The 22,836-nt window shown below is 39.5% G+C and overlaps 1 protein-coding gene across 1 annotated transcript in view; it reads right to left on the bottom strand.

The window, feature by feature from the left end:
• Positions 1 to 18,830: 18,830 nt before the first annotated feature.
• Positions 18,831 to 22,836, bottom strand: part of ADGB (androglobin) — a gene marked incomplete at both ends in the record, with an annotated part of 144,053 nt that continues 140,047 nt past the window's right edge. Inside the window, 3 exons of the mRNA XM_080663871.1 lie at positions 18,831 to 19,019; positions 21,631 to 21,814; positions 22,503 to 22,593. Coding sequence (XP_080519997.1) covers positions 18,831 to 19,019; positions 21,631 to 21,814; positions 22,503 to 22,593 — 464 coding nt within the window. The remainder of the gene's footprint in view (positions 19,020 to 21,630; positions 21,815 to 22,502; positions 22,594 to 22,836) is intronic.

Below are 22,836 nucleotides of genomic sequence, written 5' to 3'. Positions count from 1 at the left end.
TTGTCTCTCTCTTTTCCAGCACAGGCTCCTGTCTCATTCACACGCGATGAAAATGAGGAGGATGACATCTGCGAAGACAGGCATACCCAACGATGCACATATGCACACCACAAGATGACATGTGCACACCTGTAAGCACACACAGTCATGGGGTTCCAGTCACAAGGTGAAGAATGTCTTCTCAAAGGTCGCCTCTTGCCCCCGTGCTACAACGTTGCCTTATATTAGGACACGTTGGGACCAAAAATCACCAGAATTCTCCTGTTTATTCTTTCTGACCATGGTGGGTCTTTCAGTTATTAAAGTTGAATAACCAAATTTAAGAATTATTCCCACCTGCATCCCCAGTGCACAGTTCCTCTCTAATTTTCTTGGCTGTGACTCTCTCCCAATAAATAGCTCCTGAGTCTCTATAAAAACCTCAGTCTATTCAAGGGTCAAATATCTTAAGTGCCAGCACATCTCACTGCATATACCTTGTTTATTTGGCTGCTGAACATTCTTATGTTTTGTTGCTTACATCAGAATATAAACCTGTTAGAAAGGTCCTTAAAGGAAATTCGAAAGAAAATGACAGTGGAATACAAGTTAGAACAACAAAATATTATTTGTTACCTATAAAACTGGCAAAGCATACAAAAAGGAATTATACTGGTGCTGGCTCATAATTGATGGTCAAAATACAAACTGGCACAATGCTTCTGGAGGGGCATTTGTAAACACACACTGAGTGTCTTAAAACATCTGTGGATGCTGGCCCCGACTGGGTAGCTCAGTTGCTTAGAGCGTCATCCCAACGTGCCAAAGTGCAGGTTCCACCCCCGGTCAGGGCACATACGAGAATCAACCAATGAATGCATAAAGTGGAACAACAAATCCATGTTTCATTTTCTCTCTTTCCCTCTCTCTCGCCTTTCCTTTCTCTCTCTAAAATCAATAAATTTAACAAAAATCTGTTGATCTTCAATTTCTCCTCTAGGATTTCCCCAAAGGAAATACAAATGTATAGAAAGATTATTATCCCAGTGATGTTTACCATTGTGAAAAATAGAAATAACTTTAACGTCTATCGCGATGTGATTAACTGAATATGTTTGCTACATTTATATGACATACGATCAGAGATACTATGCAGGCTTTAAAAATTATCACAATATATTAAGTGAGGAAAACAATAGATTTTTAAACCAGTATGTATAATATTATAACACTTTGTAGCCTAGTATATGTAACATTAGAAAAAAATGGCCATTAGTTCATTCACTAAATTAAATAACAGCTATATCTAGATTAAAGGATTATGGGTGAATTTTATCCTCATTTTTTCCAGATCCATATTTCCCAAATTTTCTACAATTAACATGTCTTCACTGAAGTAAACTTGGTTTTGACCATTTTCTTATTTATAAAGAAAAATTCATGATTTTTCTTATGACCTAAGAAATAAAGGGATGAAAAGAAAAAAAGCAGCACTTTTCCCGACCAGAAAAAAAAACTCCAAACTGCCTTTTCTCTCCCTTTTAACCAGTATCCTTCTTTAAAATACGGTATCAGAAAAGATCAACACATTTGAGGGAGATTGATAAATACAACACACACACACACACACACACACACACACACACACACACACACACACACACGCCCCATGGGATTCAACTGGTTTCAAAAGAAGGAAATCCGAGGATAGTTTCCAGTTCATTCTCTAGTCTAAACTCGAGTTCTTTGTTTGATAAATCGAGTTCATCAGGGGAGGGATTGATTTCCTCTGTCTCCCTTTTAAAAACAACCTGTGCTTGGGGCTGCGGCCGGGGGTGCTGCAAGGCGCTGGTGGGACCCCTGGCTGCAGGCTGGGGGATAGGAAACGCAGAGCTGGAAAAGGTACTCCGCACGCCGAGAGCCTGGTTCAGTGAAGGCATCCAGGGGGCTGCTGAGGAAAGGGCGCTAAAGTAACCATTATTATTTAGTCTAAAAACACCATCAGGACTACCCCTTTTGGAAAACAATCAGGAGCATGGGCTAGTGTCCCCGGGTTCACAGGCAGCTGACAGCTGTGCGCAGCAGCAAGTCAACCAGAACTGCGGAACTGTTTCCAAGGTTTCACGGGAAGGATGCAGAGTCCTAATGGCCTGTCCTCGGCTCTGGGGAAATGGGCCGCTTGCGCCCCAGATGCGCCTCTTCCCGAGCAGGGCCTGCGTCAGCGCCCCACTGGGCGGTCCCCGCCGAGCACGCGCCCTGGGCGTTGCATAACCATCCCGCTGCCGCTCCCGCGCTTGTCGTAGGCTCCCTCTGCTGGACAAACAGAAGAACGCCGCTTTCGCCGACATCTGCTCCTTGCCCGGGGCCTTCTCCACTTAGTCTAGTATTTTCTCACCATGCCACCACCAGAAGGGGATTTTCTGCAGAGTAAGAGAAGCAAGGAACTTTCACCCCGCAGCACGGAACATCCGCTGGAGCATCAATCAGTAGACAGTTTTCGTGGAAGCAGGGGCCCATTCCTAGCAGCTCCCCCACACGGCTCCGATTCTCCCTTTAAGCCTGCAGTGAAGGATGCAGACCCCAGGCAGAGAGGCGGCCAACGTGAAGGGTGAAGGGGCCGGGTTGGCAGCCTTCTCTCACCTTTAAGTCCTCAGCATAGCATCCTAGAAGCAGAAAGACCCCCAGACGGCGGGGATGTCCCCCGCTTCTTTCCTTGCCCTTCCTCCAATCTTGACAAATCACCAGTCACTTGTCTAGAACTGCAGGCTTGTATTGAAGGGAAAGCTGTTGCCCTCACCCAGTCATAAAAATGTCAGAGGTGTTCAGTCTTGTCTCCAAATCATCTCTTTCGAAGTTTTATGACCCCTGACCTTAGGTGGGCTCTAGCGTCACAACTCTCATACCACCGTGCATTTTCACTAGGGAAGGTGGCCTCATGATTGCTCAGCTGAGAAAAAGTCAACCACACTGTTACCTTCTCTTTGCTCAGCTCGTAACAGATGTGACGCATCTCCCACCTGACCTGTGGCTCAAGTGTGGACTTGGCTGAGCAGAGACTCAGGGGTGGGCAGTGCTGTGCAGGCAAAGAATGTGGGCCCCAGAGTAATTTCTCTGAATCTTTTAGGGGACCCTTGCCATTTAGTTTTGGTCCAAGCTATTTTGTGTACTTGTCTTCTCATGTTCTCCATCCTAGCTGCACTTTAGAATCACCCAGGGAGCTTTTAAAAATCAGTGATGCGCAGGCTCTGCCCCAGAACAATTAAATCAGAACTTCGGAGTGCAGCCAGGACATCTATATTTTTTTTAAAAAAAGATTCTCAGATGACTATAAGGATAAACTAAGAATTAGAACCACTGTCCTAGTCTTTATCTCCCCAGCGTGTAGCACATGACCTTATACAAAATAGGAACTCAGCAATGTTTGATGAATGAATGAGTAAATGAATGAATGAGTGAATGAATGAATGAGTGAATGAATGAATGAAGTCTGGGAAGGCAAAAAATGGATGTATACTCCTTTATGACAAATATGCTGAAATATTGTAATGAATGAATGAATGGATAAGTAATACAATAAAGGCGGTCCCAAACCTAGGGGTGGAAAGCTGCAAGGACAGACTTCAGGAGATGTGTCAGATGGTTAATGCTGATGAGAAAAGCACCCCAGGCAGCCTGTGTCTGGTCTGGTAATACTCTCGCATCCTTGGAGGGCAGAACTGGAGGGTACGAAGGAGAAGACAGCAGGACAGGCAGGGGTGGGGAACAGGGAAGAATTTAAAGCCACCTAATGAGGAAGAAAGCATGGCGTGCTGCCTGTGTTTGAGGGAGGCAGCCTGGCAGGAGGCCTCGCCTGGCACACAGAGGGTGCTCTGAGTGGTTGAAGCAGAAGACTGAGGTGCCAGGTGTTTAGAGGAGGCAGGACACAAATCCATTAAAGTCTCAGGAACAAAAATACACTTTCTGGGAGTTTAGGCAAGTCCAATCTCTTGGCCAAGCGAGAAGGTGAACTCCTTGAGTCCAGGAGTAGTAGCTTTCTCAGAGTCTTTCTAGAAAGTTCCCTATTTTGCCAGGTGTGTGTGGCTGGATTGGCTACTCAAGTGAGTGCAAACAATAGAAAAACAAAGAAAAATGGAGGACAGAACTAAAATTACATGGGATTGTAAGTGGTAAAAATTCCTGCAGTGGAGGGTGGTACCAGATGGAGTAAGGGAAGTAAAACACCCGTAAAGTCTAGCGGATTAACACCAGGTGTTTGTTTCTTGCTCATAAAAATCCACTGCAGGTCAGAAGAATCTCCATGGCTATTGTCTTCCACATGTGACTCGGAGACCCAGGCTGCTTGGGTCTTATGGCTCTGACAGTTTAATTCAGGGCCTCCACTTGCTGCACACAGGGAAACAAAGGAGCTGAAATGACAAGGGGGGTGTTTTCTGCTCCAACATGGAAGTGGCACCTGCAGTACATCGATTCAAGTCCATTTGTCACAACTGCCTGAAGGCTGAGAAGTATCGTCTGGATGGATGTCTAGGCAGGAGAGGAGAGCTAGGTAATGATGGGCACCAACGAAATCTCTCACACATACCGTGATACAAGTAATTTTTAGATACTTCTAATATCATATGTTGTAAGCATGGCAGAAAAAAATATTGGCCACAGTTTGTAATAAACTAATAGTGGATAAAACCTATTTAAGCAAGATGAAGAATTCAACTACCATTAAGAAGAAAATGACAAATTTAATTGCAAAATATGTTAAAATGTTTGTATATTAATGAACACCTTACAAAGTAAAATCTAAACAAATTGAAATGTTAAGTAACACAATATTAATATCACTAATGTACAGGTAAGCTCCAATAAAAGGATAATGAACAACAAAAAAAAACCCCAGAAAAATGGAGAAAAGATATTTGTACAATATTTATAGAAGAGATACTTGAAGAATATGAATGAAATGGTAATCAAATTGATAATGATGCTTATACTGACTAGTAATTAGTTAAAAGTTTTACTTATCACAACCACAGAATTTGTTTAAATTGATAACTTTCAGTTCCAGTGAAGTGATAAGAAAAGATATTTGTTTTACATAGTATTAGAGAGAATATAAGTTACACTATACTTTGGAGAATAATTTGATGTGATTTATTAAAATTCTACATATATCTGTCCTGTAACTCAGCAATTTCATATCAGGGAATCTACATAAAGTTAGTTTAAGAAGACCCATTTAAACACTGTGATTAATATTTATTAATAGGGAACTGGTTAAACAATTCGGAGTTTATCCATTCTATGCGATTCTATATGCCACCAAAACTGTAGACCTACTTCACAAAATGACCATTTAATTACTAACTTTTGACCATAATGTCTTTTGAAAATTTATACCACTTTTTGGGTGACTATTTCTTTTTAGTAACAATGCTTTCACCTAAAAACATACAAAATAAATATAATAAAAATAATATTTGACTTTATAATTTTAGGCAATGACACGTTCCACATTTACTCAACACAATTTCTATGTGCAGAGAAGATATGTGGGACAAATTTGAGTTGTTGTTAGATTTTTCTGACCCCGAGACATCTTCCTTTATGTGGACACACAGACCAAGAGGGATAAAGTAGCAACTTCTAAGGCTCTTGGTCTTTCACGCACATGCACTCCTATTTCCAAATGTCCCACCCACTCTTGTGTTTAGTCTTCATTTTCAAGTATACTTTGATTTAAGTTAACCATGAGCCCCATATGGCTCACAAATCGACAAAGTAATTGTTGCAGAAACAAGAGTGAGATCAACTTTAATCATGAAGCAAAGGATGGGTGGGAGAAAAGAGGATCAAAGCAGGAAAGGAAAAATTTCTGAAACCTTTTAACGTAGTTCACTCTCCTAATATATGGTATTGAATGCCTGGCTGAAAATCCACTGCCTAATCTTTCTCAGCCTTCCTCCCAGTGTCTGCCCTCCACCCCCCTCCTCCTCACCATTCACTATCTCTCCCTCCTTAATGAGTCCACTGACCTTGATGACATTATCACATTTACAGCTCTTATAAAACAACTCATTTTGCTTTTCCTCACATTATTTCTCATTGCTTATACACACTTGGCTTTGTTGTCAATTAATATATATATTTTTTTCTCTGTGAAAATCATTTTGGTATCTTAGGTTGGGGTGAAGGGAGTCAATCTTTCCCATTAAAATTGATATAAATATTTCCTTTCAATTTAATGACTTTACACTTGGTCTCACAGTGTCAGTTATGAATTAAAGTTGTTAAGCAGGCCATGAACATATTGACAACATCCTGTATAATAATCCTATATAATAAAGAAGTAATATGCAAATTGACAATCACTCCAACACACAAGATGGCCTCCCCCATGTGGTCAAAGATGGCCACCCCCATGAGAACACAAGATGGCCATCAGGGGAGGGCAGTTGGGGGCAATTGGACCTGCAGGGGAGGGCAGTTGGGGGTGACCAGACTGGCAGAGGAGGGCCATTGAGGGCAACCAGGCCTGCAGGGGAGGACAGTTGGGGGGGGGGGGGACCCACGCCTACAGGGGAGGGTAGTTCGGGGGGACCAGGCCTGCAGGGGAGGGCAGTTGGGGGGGGGACCCAAGCCTACAGGGGAGGGTAGTTCGGGGGGACCAGGCCTGCAGGGGAGGGCAGTTGGGGGAGGGACTAAACCTGCAGGAGAGGGCAGTTGGAGGCGACCAGGCCAGCAGGGGAGGGCAGTTAGGGGTGACCAGGCTGGCAAGGGAGGGCAGTTAAGGGTGACCAGGCCAGCAGGGGAGGGCAGTTGGGGGTGACCAGGCCTGCAAGGGAGGACAGTTAGTGGCAACCAGGCTGGCAGAGGAGGGCAGTTAGGGGTGACCAGGCCAGCAGGGGAGGACAGTTGGGGGTAACCATGCCTGCAGGGGAGGACAGTTAGTGGCAACTAGGCCAGCAGGGGAGGGCAGTTAGGGGCAATTTGGCCAGCAGGGGAACAGTTAGGCATCGATCAGGCTGGCAGGGGAGTAGTTAGGAGGTGATCAGGCTGGCAGGAAGAAGCAGTTAGGGGCAATCAGGCAGGCAGGCAGGTGAGTGGTTGGGAGCCAGCAGTCCTGTATTGTGAGAGGGATGTCTGACTGCCCATTTAGGCCCGATCCTAAAAGGGGAGTCAGACATCCCTCTAGGGGTCCCAGATTGGAGAGGGTGCAGGCTGGGCTGAGGGACACCCCCCATGCACGAATTTCGTGCACCGGGCCTCTAGTTTATGCATAATGTGCAAGGTTATCTGTGATTGGTGAGTGAAAAAAAGCAAGTTGCTGAATAGTATATGTTTTAACGTCATTTTTGTAAAAATGATGTGGAATGACACTATTAATAGTGATGATGTCTGGGCTTATATAACATGCTAATTATTAGTTATAAGATCCTGAGGCACAGAGATAAGGATCACTTTCCAGTACCTTAACTTGTTAACTATAAAACTTTGACCAACATAACCCCTCTACTCCTTTGCCTCACCTTCTTTTTTTAACCTGAATATCAAGGATAATAATGATTTTACTTCACAGCATGGTTGTGATGATTAAGTGAAAAAATTAGCTACCAGACACAGAATATAACCTACGCATTGCAGTTATCATTATAATTTTGTAAACATCTTATTGTTCAATTAAAAAAATTAATCCTCATGTGAGAATATGTTTTTACTGATTTTAGAGAGAGGGGAAGGAAGGGGAGAAAGAGAGAGAGAGGAGAGAGAAACATGGATCGGCTACCTCCTGTACACACCCAGACTGGGGATTGAACCTGTAAACCAGGTATGCACCCTAACCAGGCATTGAACCAGCAACCTTTTGGTGCACAGGACAACACTCCAATCAACTGAGCCACAGAGACCAGGGTTCAATTTTATTTTTAAAGTAGAGGCCCAGTACACGAAATTCGTGCATGGGGGTGTGTGTCCCTCAGCCCAGCCTGCACCCTCTCCAATCTGGGACCCCTTGAGGAATGTCTGACTGCCCCTTTAAGGGCACAAGATGGCCACCACAAGATGGCCAGCAGGGGAGGGCAGTTGGGAGGGACCAGGCCTGAAAGGGAGGATCAGGCCTAAACGGGCAGTCGGACATCCCTCTCACAATCCAGGACTGCTGGCTCCCAACTGCTTGCCTGCCTGCCTTCCTGATTGCCCATAACCACTTCTGCCTGCCAGCCTGATAACCCCCTAACCACTCCCCTGCCAGCCTGATTGATGCCTAACTGCTCCCCTGCCAGTCAGTTTGCCCCTAACTGCCCTGCCCTGCAGGCCTGCTCACCCCTAACTGCCTCCCCAGCAGGCCTGGTCCCCCCCAACTGCTCTCCCCTGCAGGCCTGAATCCCTCCCAACTGCCCTCCCCTGCTGGCCATCTTGTGGTGGCCATCTTGTGTCCACATGGGGGCAGGATCTTTGACCACATGGGGGCAGCCATCTTGTGTGTTGGAGTGATGGTCAATCTGCATATTACTCTTTTATTAGATAGGAAAGAGGCCTGGTGCACGGGTGGGGGCCAGCTCGTTTGCCCTGAAGGGTGTCCAGGATCAGGGTAGAAGTTCCCTTGGGGCGTGGGGTGGCCTGGGTGAGGGGCCTGTGGTGGTTTGCAGGCCGGCCACGCCCCCCGGAGACCCAAGCAGTGGCCCTGGTATCTGGGGTATATTTATCTTCTACAATTGAAACTTTGTAGCCTGGAGCGGAGCCAAGCCTTCTGCTTGCTCCATGGCGGCAGCCATTTCTGTTGGGATTTATGTATCTTCTATAATTGAAACTTTGTAGCCTTAAGCAAGGCCTGGGTTGGCCAGGGCTGCAGAAGCTTGGCTTCCTCCATCGCCAGGGGCAACCCTAGCCTCCTGCTCTTTCCAGCTATTCAAAGAGCATGGAGCAAACAGGCCTTCTTTTCCTTGAAATACAAACAAATGCACATCTCCTAATGATTATGAGGAGGGCCTGGTGCTGGCTTTATTCCACACTCCTGATGGAGACAATTCTCTAGTTTTGGACTCCTAGGGAAAATAGGTCTTTTCATTTTGAGTGCTGTACTTTTAAAAGATAAATGGACTATATTTTTTCCACATCCTAGTAAGGTATAAAATATCAACCATTTATTAATTCTTGCTTCTGTCTCTGCTTTTGTTTTTATTTTTTGAGTGTAGAAGAGTCTTGATAATGATAACATTTTATTATAGAAACCCTGAATTCATGGTTTCAACTTAACTGCTATACGGGGAGACTGATAACTGGGGTTGGGTAAGGAAATTGGGGAACTTCCGGAATGTGATGGTCCAACTTTGTCCACTGCCACACCAGAGAGAGAGGGACCTTAGAGGTAAATTAATGGGGTTAATCTAAACTAGACTTAGATTATTGACCCAGTGACATTCTTTGGTAGAGTGTGGTCTATAGATGAGATATTCAAAGAGCATGGAGCAAACAGGCCTTCTTTTCCTTGAAATACAAATAAATGCACATCTCCTAATGATTATGAGGAGGAGGAAGGATGGGAGATGAAAATTAAAAGGGAAGAATATGGGGGAAATGTAAGAACACTGAATCACTGAAGATGTATAAAGTCGTAGCTTTTATTCCCTCCTTTGTTCATGAAAATATTTACATAATGGACTTTAATTTTGTTGGGAATTGAAGTCTATCAATTTGCAACATCAAACTTTCTTCCCCACGGCCTTCCTTGGTTTTTGGTTCTAACAGATTAGAAGTTATTCTGGGTGCTCCATTACTCAGTCTTGTATCTGAGGCTTGGGAATCATTTCACACTTCAACAGATCTTTAAATGTAGCATCAAGTTATCTCATAATTGACTTGTCTCCACTCTGTTGTAACACACACAATTCCAGCCAAAATAAAGTAGGACAGATGGGGAAAGCCACTTGGAAAGTAACACAAATGAAGTAGCTCTACTTTCTCTTTGAAAGCTAGGATTCGTGTACTGATTTCAATAACAGGGTAAGTTTCAGGTCCTTGAGGTTTCAGGGATATAGGTATGTGGGTTTAAAGTCTAAAAAGAATTAGTTCTTCTTTTGAGCCTTTAAGGAAATCACCTCATTTCAGATGGTTCTTACCATGGTCATCATGTATCGTCACTATCATCCCAGGAACTGAGCTCTTGCTTGGACACAGAGCTACTCACTGCTTGTGACAGCAGATGACACTACCAGTGTCAACCTGGTCCTTGTCAATCCCGTTCATACATAGGAAGCAAGAGAAACATTGCTTTCTAAAAACCCCAAATCCCAACCTCTTCAAGGACATAGTTTGCCTTCTGCTAGACCCGTGGTCGGCAAACTGCGGCTCGCGAGCCACATGCGGCTCTTTGGCCCCTTGAGTGTGGTTCTTCCACAAAATACCACAGCCTGGGCGAGTCTATTTTGAAGAAGTGGTGTTAGAAGAAGTTTAAGTTTAAAAAATTTGGCTCTCAAAAGAAATTTCAATCGTTGTACTGTTGATATTTGGCTCTGTTGACTAATGAGTTTGCCGACCACTGTGCTAGACTATAATGTCATCTCCAGGACATTGACATCACCATTCTCAGTTTGTTCAAAAATTAGTTGGGCATATTTGTGCAGATCTTTTTCTAGGTTCACTACTCTGTTCTCTTGATCTACTGTTTATCATGCTGCCACTACCACATTATTTTGAGTAGGATAGCTAGAAAGTTAGCCTTAATATTGGATAGAGACTTTCTTCCTTTGTCAATAGCTATTCTAGGGCTTGTGTCCTAGAGAATTTGGGCCCATGGGGACAAAGATGCTTCTTTGACCAGGTCCCTCCTTTTAGCTCCACTGACCTGTCTCCGAATCTCATTGATAAAGGGAAGCAGACCCAGCAGGGAAGGATAATGCTTCCTCTAACTGCTTATTTGTGGTGGGACCCCCAACTGACCATCCTTACAAGGGTGTCAGCTCACCTGATGTTCTCAGGACTCCCATTCTGACCGGGAGAATAATAACGCTCCTTGACTGCCTTCTTTTGCTGGTTTGGTGATCAGAAGACAATGGGTCTGGGTGGACCACCTTTGCTGTGTGGGCGAAAGAAAGATGCCCCACTGCTGCTGTGCTGTTTCTCCAGTCCTGGGGTCCCAAACCAGTTCATCTTCTTACCATTTTCAAGAGTTCTCTGGTTATCTGAGGCATCCAGAGTTTATAGTTGCACTTAATGGGGAGGAGCAAGGACAAGACTAGAAGTAAGGCTGTATCAAAGAGATGTTAAAAAAAAACCAAAAACAACCAAGTAGATAAGCAACTGCTTATTTAATCCAAAAGATATTGGTATAACAAGAGCAGCACATGACCCCTTATGCAGAATGGAACAGAAATTTCAGAGCCTAGAAAATATTTGCCACAACCCCAGTTAACCAATGTGCTTGTGCTTAATTAAAATGCTTAAACGTTTTTTAAATTTTTCCTTTGACAAAAATAGAGTCTAAGCTAAATTCCAATTTGAGTAAGTATACTGATCTTCCAAATTCCCTTGTAAATCACACGCAGTTCTTTTCATGTTCTGTCTTTAACTAGTTAGTGGCTATGCACACTGAGAGAGATGTTGAGTTCTACTGAACTGCCTGGAGATGAAACTCCTTTCCCTTAATTATCCCGCCAGACTTACATAACACCAACGTCTGCAACGTTGTGGACTTGAATCGGCGCTCTGTGTCTCTCCCTAAGTGAACCCTCCTTATTTTCTCTGCCCTTGTGTTTGTATCTACCTAATACTTCTATGAAGATAGAGATCTGCTCGCTGAATAAAGACTCATGTTGACATTTCCAAGTGCAACATTTGGGTGAGTGGACTAACTCCTGCCAATGTATCTGTACACACTTCAGTGCTTGACCCTCCCGCATGATAGTTCACCTGCAGAAGCAGGCTCCACTTTTACCTTCCAATTGAACGAACACCTTCCAGTTGAAACTCTCTGCTCTTGTTTCCTTAATAACTTCTGGCCCAGAGCTCTGACACCACACATTATTTTCTATTTAAATGCCATTCTACCCCCCCACCCCCAAATAAAAGACAGACTCTTAAAAACATGGGATTGGAAAGGGTTCAAAAGAACCCTTTGTAAGATGTACAACTCAATCTTTTTAAGGACAAATTTAAACCAAACAATTTACATTACATTTTAAAACCTTCTTGAGAATAATTTTCATGTTATATGTGCAGATTTATCCTAATTTTAGCAGCTTTATTTGCAAATAAATTTCTCCAAGTTTACTAGGTATTAGCCTTTCTCCAAAGAAAAAATAATTTATACTAGAACAAAATATTTTACCATTTTACTTTCCCTTGTGCAAATTGAAAACTGAAAATAAATTTCTAGAGTAGTATTTGTTAAAATTTTATGAGTTACAGACTCCTTTAATCATTTGATTAAAGTTATAGATTTCACTAAAAGAAATTTATATATACTTGCAGAAGTCTCAGGTGTCACCTAAGGTCTCCCTCCCCAGCCCCCTCCACAAGCCTTAAGATCCTCTGCCTGGAGTATAGGTAATTTTATTAGAGAACTTCTAAGGTGACTCCTAAATTTCAAAGTTTCTCAAATAGGAACTAATTCAAGAAGTAGAATCCAAAATGAGGTTTGAGTGTACAAATTATGATTCTTTGGTTATATTTAACAGAAACAAACTCTAGCTAACTAAGGGCAGGGGAGGAGTCACTGGTGATATATTTGAGTCACTCATAGATTTGAAGAAAAGTCTTACTAGACAGAACAACAAGTGAGGAATGTGCTAAGGGAATGGAGAGTCTCTTTGAGATGCTCATATTGACACAGCTTCAGCTTTTTTTGTTGTCGCTATCAAAAGACAGTAGAGGGTATTCAGGGCAGGCAGAACCAGCAATGTTTATTACAGTATCCATGGATTTCTGGGGAGGTAAGAATAGAAATTATTTCTATCCCTTATTTTAACTGCCTTTGATATTTACATTATGGTGACAATCATTCTCTTACTTATTAGGTCTACACACAACATACCTATATGATTTTGAGGAATCAGGTCAGCTTCCAAGAAAGATATATTTTCAAACAACCACTTCAGATGTGGCCAAAACGTATAACAGACAAAAAGAAATCCTCAGAAAACAGAACCAGGGGTCCTGGAGATCAACTGAACAGAGAGGTCCTATAGTACAAGAGCAGACCTGACTAAGGATCTTCCCTACTCTTGGTGGGGCCTTCATAATGTCTCCCTGAGGAATTTCAGAATTGCTATGAAGCAGTGTCTCCTTTCTGAAGAGTGTTTATTGATTATTCTCTGATCTACAACTGTTTATTGGATTTGTGTGGGGGATGGGCAAAAACAAAGGGATCTTCTGGCCAAAGACATCAGTAAAAGATATATACTGCCATAAGTTTGTAACATTCTCACTTTAATTGCATGCATATGAACTCCTTGTTTGCTTTAGGAGAGTGTATAAATTAAGATCCTATTTGAAAAATGAAGCTGTCTCGACTAGACTATGACACATGTCTTCTGTGAACATTGCAAAATACCTGCCATCTGGTATTATCACAGTCTCTTAAGGGTGTGAATCTCTTTTTTTTTAAGCTCTGTAAACTATATTTTTCAATATTTTCACTTGAGGCCAATCTAATGTATTTTTGAAAATCAGCATAAGCTTCACCCTGGCCAGTTTTTCTCAGTGGATAGAGCATTGGCTTGCAGACCAAAGGGTCCCAGGTTCGATTCTGGTCAGGGACATGTACCTTGGTTTCAGGCTCCTCCCCGGCCTGGGCCCTGGTCAGGGCTCCTGCAGGAGGCAACCAATCAGTGTGTTTCTCTCACATCGATGTTTCTCTCTGTCTTTCCCTCTCTCTTCCACTCTTCCTAAAAATCAATGAAAAATATCCTTGGGTGAGGATTAACAAAACAAAAAGAAAAAGAAAAGAAAATTAGCATAAGCTTTTATGTAGACCCATTTTAGCATCAGCCTAATAGCCCAAGTAATACAAATAGTGTATTTTATTAAACTATAATCTACTGAGAGCCTATTCTATGAGGTTTCATGTTATAATCAGTGGGTAATTAAAATGCACAATATATGACAATTATGATACAGTTCTTGCACTTAAGGAGACTATAACCCATTATATAACAGATAAATAAAATCTTTATACAAAGTATTATAAATGCTCTTAAGGTGATAAACTAGTTAAACAGTAATGGCACAACTGAAGAAATAAAGCTTAGCCAAATTTGAAGCATCCAGGGTACTGAGGCCAAGGATTTTTGAAATCTGCAAATGACATATGAGCAGCTTCATGATGAATTTTAACTTCCTTTCAATAACTTTTTTATCATATCTGAAAACCACAAATGAAACTTTGGATTTTCCCCTGCTTGCTTTCTGTCTTTATCAAGCCAAAGATAACTTAAATGTTGATAAATGGAAAAAGACAAGAACTATAAGGAGTCTATGTGAATTATAATTGGAAAACAGCTTTTGAATTCAAATTGACTATTCTAAAAACTGTTTTCATGGAATCTTATTTTACTAGTTTAATGGCTTCAGATTGTTTGCTATGGAAATGATGGTCCTTAGAAAAATGTTAGTATTATTTGCCAAAGGTTGTTTTGCAGATATTGTATTGTAAAATATATAGACTTTGGGCATATGCTACACCAGAAGCAACTGAGTTAAAACTGGGCTAAGTTCCAGGTGAAATACATGAAAACATTAAAGTTCATTGAGGAAAAAATACATAGGAACAATTTTATATCATACCATTATTTTATTTTTAAAATATATTTTATTGTTTTTTTTACAGAGAGGAAGGGAGAGGGATAGAGAGTTAGAAACATCGATGAGAGAGAAACATCGATCAGCCTCCTCCTTCACACCTCCTACTGGGGATGTGCCCGCAACCAAAGTACATGCCCTTGACTGGAATCGAACCTGGGACCCTTCAGTCCACAGGCTGATGCTCTATCCACTGAGCCAAACCAGTCAGGGCATATACATACCATTATTTTTTTTAAAAATTTTAATTGATTTCAGAGAGAGAAAGGGAGAGGGAGAGAGAAATAGAAACATCAATGAGAGAGAAATATTGATTGGCCACCTCCTGCACACTCCCTACTAAGGATTGATCCAGGGCATGTACCCTGACCAGGAATCAAACTGGCAACCTCCTGTGTCAACTCTCAACCAACTGGGCTGTACCGGCAGGGCTGAATCATACTATTTTTAAACAATGGAATGGTTTATGGACAGATTATTATATCTATTATGATTTTGACCATTGCCACAAGTTTAAACTAATCTTTCAGTGAAAAAAGCATGTAAATTTTCTTTTCAAACCTGTAAAATGTTATAGAGATGTTAAACAATTTTGCCCAATTTCACTAACAAGGTATAATCATGATTTATATTGTTTAGTAATTTAAATATTAACTAATCAGTCTTTGCTATGTAACATATTAATTTGGAATCTTTTCCACACAGGCAAATAACACGTTTACTAGGTTTTTTTGTATCTGTCTAAATATATCAACCTCTAACAGTAGAATGAAAGAGACATCATATGCTATCTGAATTGTTGATTCTGAAATAAAAAATTTGATAAACATTGAAAATAAGGAGTGCCACTATATTACATACCAGATGGAAAAGGGTTTTACTGATTAGATTAACAAAATGTATTAAAGGTGGCTTCCTGTGTGGTGATATTGCCATCTGTGCCCATACCTAAAATAAGGATGTTTAACCTAAAGTTCTAAGTATATGCAAAGCCTTCAATACATAATAAAACTATCCCATGAAGACACACCTGTGGTTAGAAACTACCTAAATTGAGATGAAGAAAATCTGTTTTATAATTCACTAGGCAAAAGATGTTAAAACAACAGCTAGAAACCAAGTTCCTTCATAATATTAATTTCAGAAATGTTTTGTAAAGGTCATTGGAAACTCTCATAAATCTGCTATAAATAATCCCATCTGGGATATGACCCAAGCTGGGGGATGAGAGAGGGGTGCTAGTGGGGCACACAGTTTCTTTTCAGAGGCAAATTCCAGAACTACGCGGTTCTTTTAATCACTTCTCCCTCTATTTCCTAGAGACAGTGGATGCAAAGGTTTCCTTTGAATGAGAGAGACACTAGGTGAATTTCAGTTAACATATAACACTATGCAACGTTTTAATGTGTATAAATAATCTATATGTAACAGGGGGGTTTGAGATTAGAAGTTATTGTTTCTGTTTGTTTGTTTATTGTTATTTTTTTTTTTGAAAACTTGATTTCTAGAAGCCAGTTAAACTTTATTGAAGTTGCCAGCAAATTTCTGATTCATTTAACTGAAGACTTTCCTTTGTCACATTTCTAAAAGCACTTAGTGGACCCTCTGATTTTGCAAGAGGGACAGCCACAATCCTTTCTCCAGGGGAGGAGTTGGAGGCACCGAGGTATTAAATTTCCCTTATAATGATGTTTCATTATCACCAGACTTGCACCCAGGGGATTATTACTATTGACTCAGAAGCAGGCCTGAGACTGCAGAGGAGGAAAACTGTTTCCTTTGCCCTTACAAGAGCCCTGAGAAAGAAGGGGCTGACCTTGAAGTATCTGGGTGGTGGGGAGTGGATGCAAAGAGGTAGATGGATAGGAGACTAAGGAGAAAGAAACGGAATGGTAGACCATATACTATCCATCACAGATATACCCTGTTAACTCAGTCAACACAATGGAGGGTATTTTATGGCTATGTATTCTAAGCAGTTATTTATTAACTGACATCAACAGACATTACAATGTTTAGCTTCTCAGCAATCTTTACTATTTTACTTGGGGATGATCCCGGTGGGGACAGTGAAACCTCTAAAGTATATTTAGGAAATATGGGTGGGCATTTTGGGTTGTCCCAATAATGGGAGAACTACTATTTAGAGGCTGAAGGTCAAGAAAGTTAGACATTCCCTAATTTTTGAAAGAGTCACATGCAACGAAGAATTATCTTATGTGTTATATGATTTGAATGGACCATTATTTATGTGGTTTCAAAGCAATTTAATGATCCAAGAAACTCTTTAAGATATATAAAACTAAGGTATTTTTTGTAGTTTTAAAGTTCACTGAATATTTCAGAAATGCAACCGTTATGTACAATAAAGGCAGACTAAACATTGTTATCATTGAAAATTTACCAGGGGTTGTTTACCATTTTGGAAAATGTATCACCCCATTCTAAATATGTGAGTCACAACTACAAACCACCTATAAATTAGTCTCTTTTTTACTGTTTTAGATTCTCCATGTAAGTAAGATCAGGTAGTATTTGTCTTACTGTGTCTGGCATAAAGTCTTCCAGATCCATGTTTTTACAAATAGCAAGATTTCTTTTATTTTCATGGCTGAACAATATTCTATCCTCTCTCTCCCTCTCTCTTTCTCTCTCATAAGTAAATGGAAATAACCTGAACTTTCAGAAACTAGGGGTACCTGTATATCATTTCATTATAAGAATAAGATATTTTTGCAGCTGAATTTTGAAACTTGAAGAGATATTTAATACCAGTGTCAATACTTTAATATGCTGACACACACATACACAAAGACACACACATTTTTAAGTAGATAGCCTGTATGGCAAATATCTACAAACAAAGCAAATATTTATCAATAGAGAATTAGCTGAATAAGTTGTGATGTATTTGTACCATCGAATATTACACAGCTTTTAAAAAGAGTAAGTTATGTTTGACTAAGATTTTGTATTGTTTGATGAGAAAAAAAATCAAGAACCAGTACAGCATGTATAATAAAATGACATTTTACAAAACAAATGATAATATTATGTAAAATATTGATATATGATTATATGAAATAAGTGAAAAATATGGAAACATTCATAGTAGGTTATCATGTATTATTTTAGAGGGCTGGAGGATCATAGGGTTGTGAAGGAAAGTATAGACAAAGTAACAGAGAAAAACAAGCATGTGTGTGCATCTTTAAACAAAATGACATGTATGTATAAAGAATTAATTTTTAAAAATAAAAATGTAAATAAGTGCAAAAAGGGAAAATCACCTATCGCAGTGAAATAGCTTTGACTGGTTAAAATTCTCATATGAGAAAGTCATGATTTGGAAGTGTGCTTTTGGGAAAGCCAGTTTCCTTCTGTGTGCCTCAGTTATCTACTCATATTTTTCTAAAACAACTGTACAGGAACAGGTTCTCTGTCTTACATAAAATATGATGTGGGTACACATGACAAGAGACATGTTTGTGATCATATTCTCTGTTCCTGGGTTACCATGACTCACTGTTACGATTCATAGTTCTAACACTTTGGATGAGTTTAAGCCACAATAGCTCTTGCCCAGTGAGGGAGGTTTATTGATATTCAGCTTAAAAAATAAAAGCACAAGTCTGGAACATATTTTTTTTTAATATTGTAAAGCCTTTAAAGTTAGAGATGAAATTTTCTCTAAGAACAATAGCTGTTTCTCTCATCGTTGAATTTTTCAAAGGCAATTCTGTTTGCTCATTTATGATCTTGTTTTAGTATTAGCTAAACCAGAACAATTCAGAGTGAGACATACATTTTATCACATTCTATCTATTTGAGGCATTTTTATTGAAATTAGAAAAATTAAACTCCCAATGACTTCAAATAAACCTTCCTGAGAAAAAAACTAACAAATTAACATTAAAATACAGAAACTATTTCTAAGGTAGGGAAACTTTTAATTTTTAACTTCCTATTTTTTTATTTTATTTTTTTGTCAACAGGAATAGTTAAAGATAATGAAAAACAGGTTTTCCTTTTCCAGAAGAAAGGTGGTATTGGGTATCTCCTGGTTACTTTTTCTTCCCTTTCTTCTTCTTGTCTTTCTCATGGACTGAGGAGGACTTCTTTGCTGTCTCTGCCCGCATTGCTGCTTCCTCTGCAGCCAGAGCCTCCAACCTCAGGCGCTCAGCCTCCAGCATCTTGTTTCTATACTCTTCCCGAATATTGAAGATCTTTTGACGGGCATCATCTAAGGAGTCCTATTTCAAGAGAAAAACTCAGTCAAATAAGACCCACTGCTAAAGGCTTATGGTCCCAGAAAACAAACAAACAAACAAACAAACAAACAAGCACAATGCAAGACCTTGATCCTTTCTTGACGCCAGTAGATTAATGGGGGAAATTATTGAAGAAAGATGACAATTAAGCAATGATCTCAAATGTTTGTCAATACATACAACATGAAATAGTAACAAAGGGTACATGAGATTTTAACAGAATAGTAATAAAAGCATCAATAGGAGGAAAATAAAAAGTTAAGAAATAGGCAGACATTTTGGCAAAGCAGCTATCTGCTTTAAATGAGTTCAAATATAATCTATATCAAATGTACAGTTCTCGTGTGTCTCCCACAGTAACTGTGCTCAATAAAGTACTAGTTTCCCACACATAGTCTAGTCCTGACAAAATATATCTCAGTTGTACTTACAAAAAATATCACCTAATCCATTGGTTATCTTTGTTAGTGTCAGTTTGGCTTTCCTTCTTACCACTTCGAAAAAACTGTACAGTATTCATCAAAGACATCAATGACCTATATGTAGCTAAATCCAAGATAATTTCTTGGTCCTATTCTTACTTAACCATACTCTTTCCTCCTGAATCAATGGACATCGCTTAGTTTCTTTGACATCACACCCTCTTAACATTCCTTTCACTTCACTGTCTGTTCCTTATCAGTCACCTTTGCTTTTTTCTCTTTTTCTCCTTCATCTTTTAATGTGGAAGTGGTCACACCTTAGATCTTAGGCCTCATCCCCTGGCAATCTCATTCATCTAACTCTATGGTTTTAAATTTCATGTATACACTGATGGGTCCTTTTTTTAAAATCTCTAGCCCATATCTCCCTTCCAAATTCCAGAATCAACACATCTAACTTCAATACAATTTTCACATGACTGTCTAATAGATAAATTAAGATACCTGCTTTGATACAATAGGTATATTAAAAAAATACCCCAAATTGAAGTCCTTATCTTTTCTCCCAAACCATCAGATCTTATAGCAACTCAATCCTTTCAGTTGTTTAGGCAAAAAAATTAAGAGCATTTCTTGACTCCTCTCTTTCTCTTGTACTGTACCAACAATCCAACAGAAAATCCTATTGATTCTACCTTGAACATATAATTCCACTGCTTCTCACCACCATCTCCACCCTACCACCTTGGTGTGAACCATGGTTACCGCTCACGTGCTCCTCACAGATCTGTCTTTTTTTGCACGTGCCCCCTTCTCTACTTGTTTTCCACACAATATTCAGAGCAATCCCTTTAACACTGAAGTCAGATCATGTTACTCCCCTGCTCTTTGGAGTCCTGTCATGGCTCCATATTTCCCTCAGAATAAAAGCTGAAGTTTTTATGGTGGCCTTTGCAGTCCTACACGATGACCTTCCCAGCCCCATGTCCCCATTTCATCTCTGACCTCCTCTCCAGTCACTTCCCTCTGTTCACTGCTCCTCTGGCACAGGCTCCCACTGTGCTTCCTCCAACACACCAAGTGCAACCATTGTGCTCTCATCCTACTCTACTTTTTTTCTCTCTCAACACTTACCCCTTTCCATCAGAGTATACAACGCACTTTCGTATTGTGTTTATATTTAAGCATCTATTTCCTCACTAGAATTTGAACTCCACAGGGCAGCCAGGGGTTTATCTCTTTTGTTTATGCTTAGGAGAGTCCCCAGTACAAAACTACCCAGAAATATTTGTTGAGTGAATACACTGTGGAAATGGAAAGTGTCAGGAAACTAGAAACATTACAATAAATATTTTAGAAAAGAAGAATAATTTTCAAAACTGTAGACATGGACACTTAATGTAAGTTCCAGGTAACATTCTAGAAATGGATTACAAAATGGCTGTAAATAAGGCAGTGATTCCTAACTTCATTTGCATTTCTGATAGCATGGCCACAGTTATGGTGCAATGTGTTGTTTATTGTTTCAAGATGACATAATGAAAGAATGATTAACGAACCGATGCTGGCTATAAGAAAAGCTTCTAGAAATGTTTTGTGTTCATTGCTAAATTCTTCAAGAAATGTTTGATAGTTTTACAAGGTGAGAGAAAAATACTGTATCTACTATAATAAAATTGGTTTTTCTAAACTATTTGCACAAGTACAGGATAATAGCAGTGGCATTAAAAAAATATGGAAAGAGCCATCTTAAGGGTTTAGTGTAAATTACATTTAATATGTGTCAGAAACCCCTTGAGGATTGGTACGTTTTCCTCCTATCTGATGAAAAACACGATACTGATCATGTTTCTTTTTTACTGCCAGCTTAAGTTTTGGCTGCCTCAAGTCTGTTAAGGCAATCTTCATCAGCTGTTTTCCAACTTCGCAAACATTTTGTTGTCTTCCCTCTCATTCTTCTCCCTTTGTGGACTGATTCCCAATATGGCATTGTAGAGGGATTTTAGGGAATAATTGAAATTAGTGTGTATAATCAATTTGCTGTCTTTTCTGAGAAGTTGGGAACTAAATGTTTTCAAGACTTCTTTGTTCCCAGGTACTATATGACTCTGACACCTTTTACACAATGCAAAAGAATGTGTCGACTGTGATCCATGCATTTTTAGACTCACCCACATTTCTGCATACATCTCCAGGCCTTTGTCCTGCAGTTTAGCCCGTTCTTCTTGGTCAATGTCTCGAATGCTAAGGATCCTGGCCCTATACTGTCGGAACTGGTGAACCTCCTCTGCCTTTTGCATTGCCTGCTGCTGATTCAGATCATCTGTTTGCAGCAAAGGCTCAGTGTTTGTTTTCCTTCATATAAGAAACATTGAAAGAGAGGCAATAAATGGAGATGGAAAAAAATAAAATTAAAATAAAAAATAAAAGAGGGACTTGAATCATTTGGGAACTCTAAAATGAATTTTATCTTAAAACTCAAATAATTTAATATCATAACAGTATGGTGGTCTGAATAAAATCAAATATTAGGAATAGAAAGAATAAACTATTATTTTTAGATGGACTATGTTCCATCCATTGAATCATCGATATTTTAGAAAATTACTTTAGGAAAATATCAGTATAATTAGATGCACCATTTGATAAGATGTTTGTGGTGTTTGAAAATATGAGCCTATTTTTCAGGTCTTCCTTTTTAATTTAAGCAGCTAAATAATTTTGAAAATGTTTCCAAACATACAAATATGCTTGAGTAACTAGCTCCTTATTAATCCTATTGTGTAGTTCTTAAGAAAGCTGAATCTAACTAAATAATGGCAGTAGATATGGTGAGAATTTTCTGTAGCTCAACTCACCTTAATCAAGCTGCACATTAAGTCTTACAGAAAACACTGAAATTCATGTACTTCTAAAAATTTAAATACACTGAAAATACATTAAGCATTTAATTTCAAATTTCACTTAACAGCTGTCTATTAGCAGCATATCCAAAATTCTACAAACACAGATGTCTACACTAATCATGTTTACTAAAACTTACCGTACATATTGATTTATATCTAGATCTTCTAGCGCCTTTTGAAAAAGTTGTGGAGACATTTCCAAAAATGATTGAGATTGTGTAGTCATCCCTGTTAAAAAAAAAAAAAGTCTTAAACTTAAAAAAAAATCAACAATGACTAACTAAATGAGTGTTAGATTTCATTTTAATGAAAGATAATATTTTCTGTTAAGAAAACAACAATTGATTGGACTTGCCTTATTTAATGATTTTAATGTGTTTTAATATGCCTTAAAATATAATTATGTTTTATATTTATCTTCCACTGATGTTACTATACTTATAGTTAAATAAAAAAGATGACAAAATGAAT

The sequence above is a fragment of the Plecotus auritus genome (genome assembly GCF_963455305.1).
Source record: "Plecotus auritus genome assembly, chromosome: 4".
Lineage (NCBI taxonomy): Eukaryota > Metazoa > Chordata > Mammalia > Chiroptera > Vespertilionidae > Plecotus > Plecotus auritus.
This window is presented reverse-complemented; position numbering and strand designations above follow the sequence as displayed.